Source organism: Alligator sinensis, unplaced genomic scaffold (assembly GCF_000455745.1).
Source record: "Alligator sinensis unplaced genomic scaffold, ASM45574v1 scaffold1282_1, whole genome shotgun sequence".
NCBI lineage: Eukaryota > Metazoa > Chordata > Crocodylia > Alligatoridae > Alligator > Alligator sinensis.
Genome location: NW_005843239.1, coordinates 33,010 through 36,680, shown reverse-complemented (window position 1 = coordinate 36,680; position 3,671 = coordinate 33,010). Strand labels below are relative to the sequence as shown.

The 3,671-nt window shown below is 63.8% G+C and overlaps 1 protein-coding gene across 1 annotated transcript in view; it reads right to left on the bottom strand.

Annotated features, from left to right (window-relative positions):
• LOC102368000 (C-type lectin domain family 1 member A-like) overlaps positions 1-3,671 on the bottom strand; it is a 5,101-nt gene extending 1,430 nt beyond the window's left edge. Inside the window, exons 1-5 of the mRNA XM_014526985.2 lie at positions 3,556-3,671; positions 3,385-3,474; positions 2,368-2,457; positions 1,598-1,891; positions 172-326 (exon numbers count right to left, since the gene is read on the bottom strand). Of these exons, the coding sequence (XP_014382471.2) occupies positions 172-326; positions 1,598-1,891; positions 2,368-2,457; positions 3,385-3,474; positions 3,556-3,643 (717 nt within the window). The 5' untranslated portion in view covers positions 3,644-3,671. The remainder of the gene's footprint in view (positions 1-171; positions 327-1,597; positions 1,892-2,367; positions 2,458-3,384; positions 3,475-3,555) is intronic.

Here is a 3,671-nt window from a genome sequence, read left to right as displayed (position 1 = left end):
CCCCCGCACACTTTGGCTTGTCCCAGCCCCAGGGAAATGCCCCTGAAGAGGCTGCCAACCCCATCCTGCCCTGCTCTGCCCCCAGCATCTCACTCCCTCACAAGATTTTTGATCCACCCCTCCACCAGGCAGCTGCTTTCCCGCTGCACCCCCACGTTACGTGCCCCATACCGGCATCTTCGTCTGGTCCCACTCCCGGCCACGTAGGATGAGGAGTTTGGAGGATTCCTGTTCACACCACGCTTTGCTGTCCTTCCAGGACTTCTTCTCCTTGGAGAGGAACAGGCACTTCCCACAGTGCAGCACCCAGGTCTCCGGGCAGCAGCCTGGGCACAGGCAGCCGCTCACACCCGCACCGCTGTCAGGGGCAGTGCCAGGGTGCTTCTGGGGCTGCTACCTGGATGTGGGCCCTTCCAGGAGCCATTGGCTCTACCCACAGCTCAGCCCTGGGGCAGATGCACTGGGTACCAGGCAGTGCCCAGGCCAAGGGGCAGTGTAACAGAGAGCCAGAAGGATTCTGATACTTGAGGAGAAACGAGTAGCAGGCGGAGCTGTCTACAACAAAAACAGCCACCCCGGGGAAGTGGCAGAAGCGAGAAGATCTATCACAGAGCTGGTGACTCTGTGATAATCCAGCGAGGAAGGACCCATTTGGGAAGCACGGGCCCTGCTGCAGCAGCACAGCCAGCCGCAGTAAGCTGCACGGGGGCTAGGCAGGAAGCATGCTCGCAAAATACCTGCGGCAGCTCGGGGAGCCAGGTGCCGAGAAGGGCTGAGACAGACCAGGAGTCCAGAGGCCTGAGAAGGGCGAGACAGCGGCCAGAGGCCCAGCACCCAGGAACAGTGGAAACAGACACAGGGACCCAGCAAGAGCCAAAACAGACTAAGTGCCCAAGGGGGGCCGAGACAGGGCCTGCGGCCCACAGCCCAAGAGGGTGCAGTCATAGTCAGATAGGGTGGGAATAGGGATGGAGCCCAGAAGCTGGGTCCAACACAGTGATTCTGTGTCCAGCAAGAGAGCAGGGGTGGAGGCCAAGTGACCGAGGTCCCAAGAAGGGAAACCAGTTGAACGGGCAACATCTGCGGTGCATGTGCGTGGTGTAAGGGGCGGTTGGAGCCCCGTAGTTCACCCTTAAGGCTTACAAGTGCCCTGGGCATGGACAGGCTGAGAGTGACCACTCAGCTTAAGGGCAGGATGGAGACCAGCGGTGTCCAGGAGGGGCTGGCTGGCTATTAGACAGACTGAGGCTGGCACTAGGACCCTTGCGCAGCCTCCCTTTCAACCCAGTAAGTACATCAGGGTGTAGAGGGTGAGAAGGAGGGAAAGGTACCCTGGAGGCAGAGTGGGGCACGGGTTATGGGGACACAGGCTATCACAGCCATCCCTGGGGTACATCTGGGTTACAGGCAGCAGGGGAGGGGGAGGACGGGAGGTCTGGGGTTACCAGGCCAGGACACTGGCGTGCCTTCTCCTCCCAGGGTGATACTCCCACCCTCTCCATATGGGGCCTAGGCCCAGCTCTGCCTGGGGGCTGTCCCACCCAAGCTGCCAGCCCTGGGGGTACCCCGCCCCCCATCCTGCCCTCCCCGGGGGTACCTGTGACTTGGCAGGACCTTGCAGTGGCCAGGGCTCTTGCAGTCTTGTTCAGCTGCTGCTGTAGGTCCCAGGCCAGCTTCTGCGCCTGCTCCAGGTCCGCCGTGGTCTCCCCCAGCTCCATCTGGCTGCGGTTTCCCTTCTCCCTCTCCCATGCCAGCTCTGCTTGGGTCTGTGCCAGCCTCTCCTGGGCCTGCCCCAGCTGCTGCTCCTGGGCATCCGCCTGCTGCCACAGGCCATCGCGCTCGGCCGCATGGGCATGGGATGCCTGCTGCAGGCGCTGCCTCTCCTGCCAGTCTGTGGGGACAGGGCTATCAGCACAAGGGCCATGGCCTGGCACCCTGGGTTGGGAGATGCAGCCAAGGCAGGGGTAGGACCCCCCTGTTCACACCTCCATCCAACCACGCAGGGCCCCTGGGACACTGCAGATGGCAGGAGCCTCCCAAGGCAGTGCCAGGGCACAGGCATGGGCTGGCAGGAGATGGGCACGTGCCTGCAGCAGGCAGGGCACCTTGCTCTGCCCCCTCTCGGGGTGCTGGCCCCAGTGCTGGGTTTCTCCAGAGGACCCCCCAGGTGCAAGTCACCCCTAGAGACATCTCCAGAGTCGCTAAAGATCCTCCTTGCCTCGGGGACCCACCCCCCTCCACCTGCTGCCCTGTCCCTGCAGGTAGTTCATGCCCCTGCACCAAGGCCCAGGCACTTCCGTGTCCCCCACACTGCCACCACCCCTGCCCACCCCCCACTGCCCCATGCTCTCTGCCAGGCCAACTCACAGCAGACCCCCAGGGCGATGGTGGTGGCCAGCAGGGCCAGACAGGCTGCCAGCAGAGCCAGGGGCAGGGGCCACGCGCTCCACCGGGGCTCTGCAAGAGACAAGGGGCCGTGGGACCAGCTCCAGCACCCGCAGCACCCACAGCACCGCCAGGGTCCTGCTGCTGGGAGGGCAGGAAGGATGCTGTGACCAGGGCCAGACTAACCCTTTAGTGGGCCCTAGACAGACAGACTCATGGGCCCCAGGCCGGCTGGGATCCCCCTCCCCACCCCAGCACTACCACCTGCGGGGAGCGGGGCTCGAAGCCGCTCCTAGGAAACAGCTGCTGCCCCAGCGACGCCAGCGAAGGGGAGGTGAAGGGAAGGGAAAGAAGGCAGATCAGGCCATTTGTGCCAGCGGCGTGGAGGGAAGGACCGGGGGCCCCACTTCTCAGGGCCCTAGGCATTGCCTATGCATTAATCCAGCCCTGGTTGTGACCGTGCACTGGGGAGTTCCCAGGTCGAGGCCGTGGCCCCACTGCAGAGGAAGGCAAACACCCCCCACCCCATCCAGTACCAATGTGACCAAGGGGGAAATTCCTTTCTGCCCCCAGTACGGTGTCAGCCTGACCCAGAGCACACGGGCAAGACCTCTAGCCTAGACCATCCTGGGTTACCCCAGCAGGAGCACTGGCACAGCCCAGTCCCCATCCCCACCCAGCCTGGGATGCACCCAACTCCTAGCTGCTGAGGAAGGACCCCCACCCCAATATCTGTAGCAACAGGAATGGGGGGGGGGGGATTCCTTCCCAGCCCCATGGGGTCACCAGCAAAGCCCTGGAGCCTGGGACAGCCACACATCCCCAGCTCTGCCCTGCAGCCTGGGCACAGCAAGCAGAGTCCACTGATCAGCCCTCTCCCTAAACAGTCAGAGCTGCTCGTCCATGCCCTGCAATGAACTTCTCCAAGCACCTTGGATCTTCTCACGTACCCCAGCCAGCTGTGAGCTCTGCTTCAGGCTCCTGCTGCCTCGCACTCACCTCTGCGCTGCTGGGCCCCATGCCCGGCCGGCCCCTCGCCCACTGCGCCCAGATGCAGGTTCTCGTAGGCGCTGTCAACCTCGTGCATGGCTGCGGGGGGGTGCAGACACACGGCTGGTCAGGGTGTGGGGCGAGGGCATGACCAGGTGAGGAAAGGGTGCTGACACCTACCTGCCCCCTGCACCTGGGGGGTCGCACCATGTCCCAGGGCGGGCTTGGAGAACAGCAGGTCGGCGTATGTCACATTCTCACCCATCATGGCATCGAGGCCCAGAGCAGCTCATCCC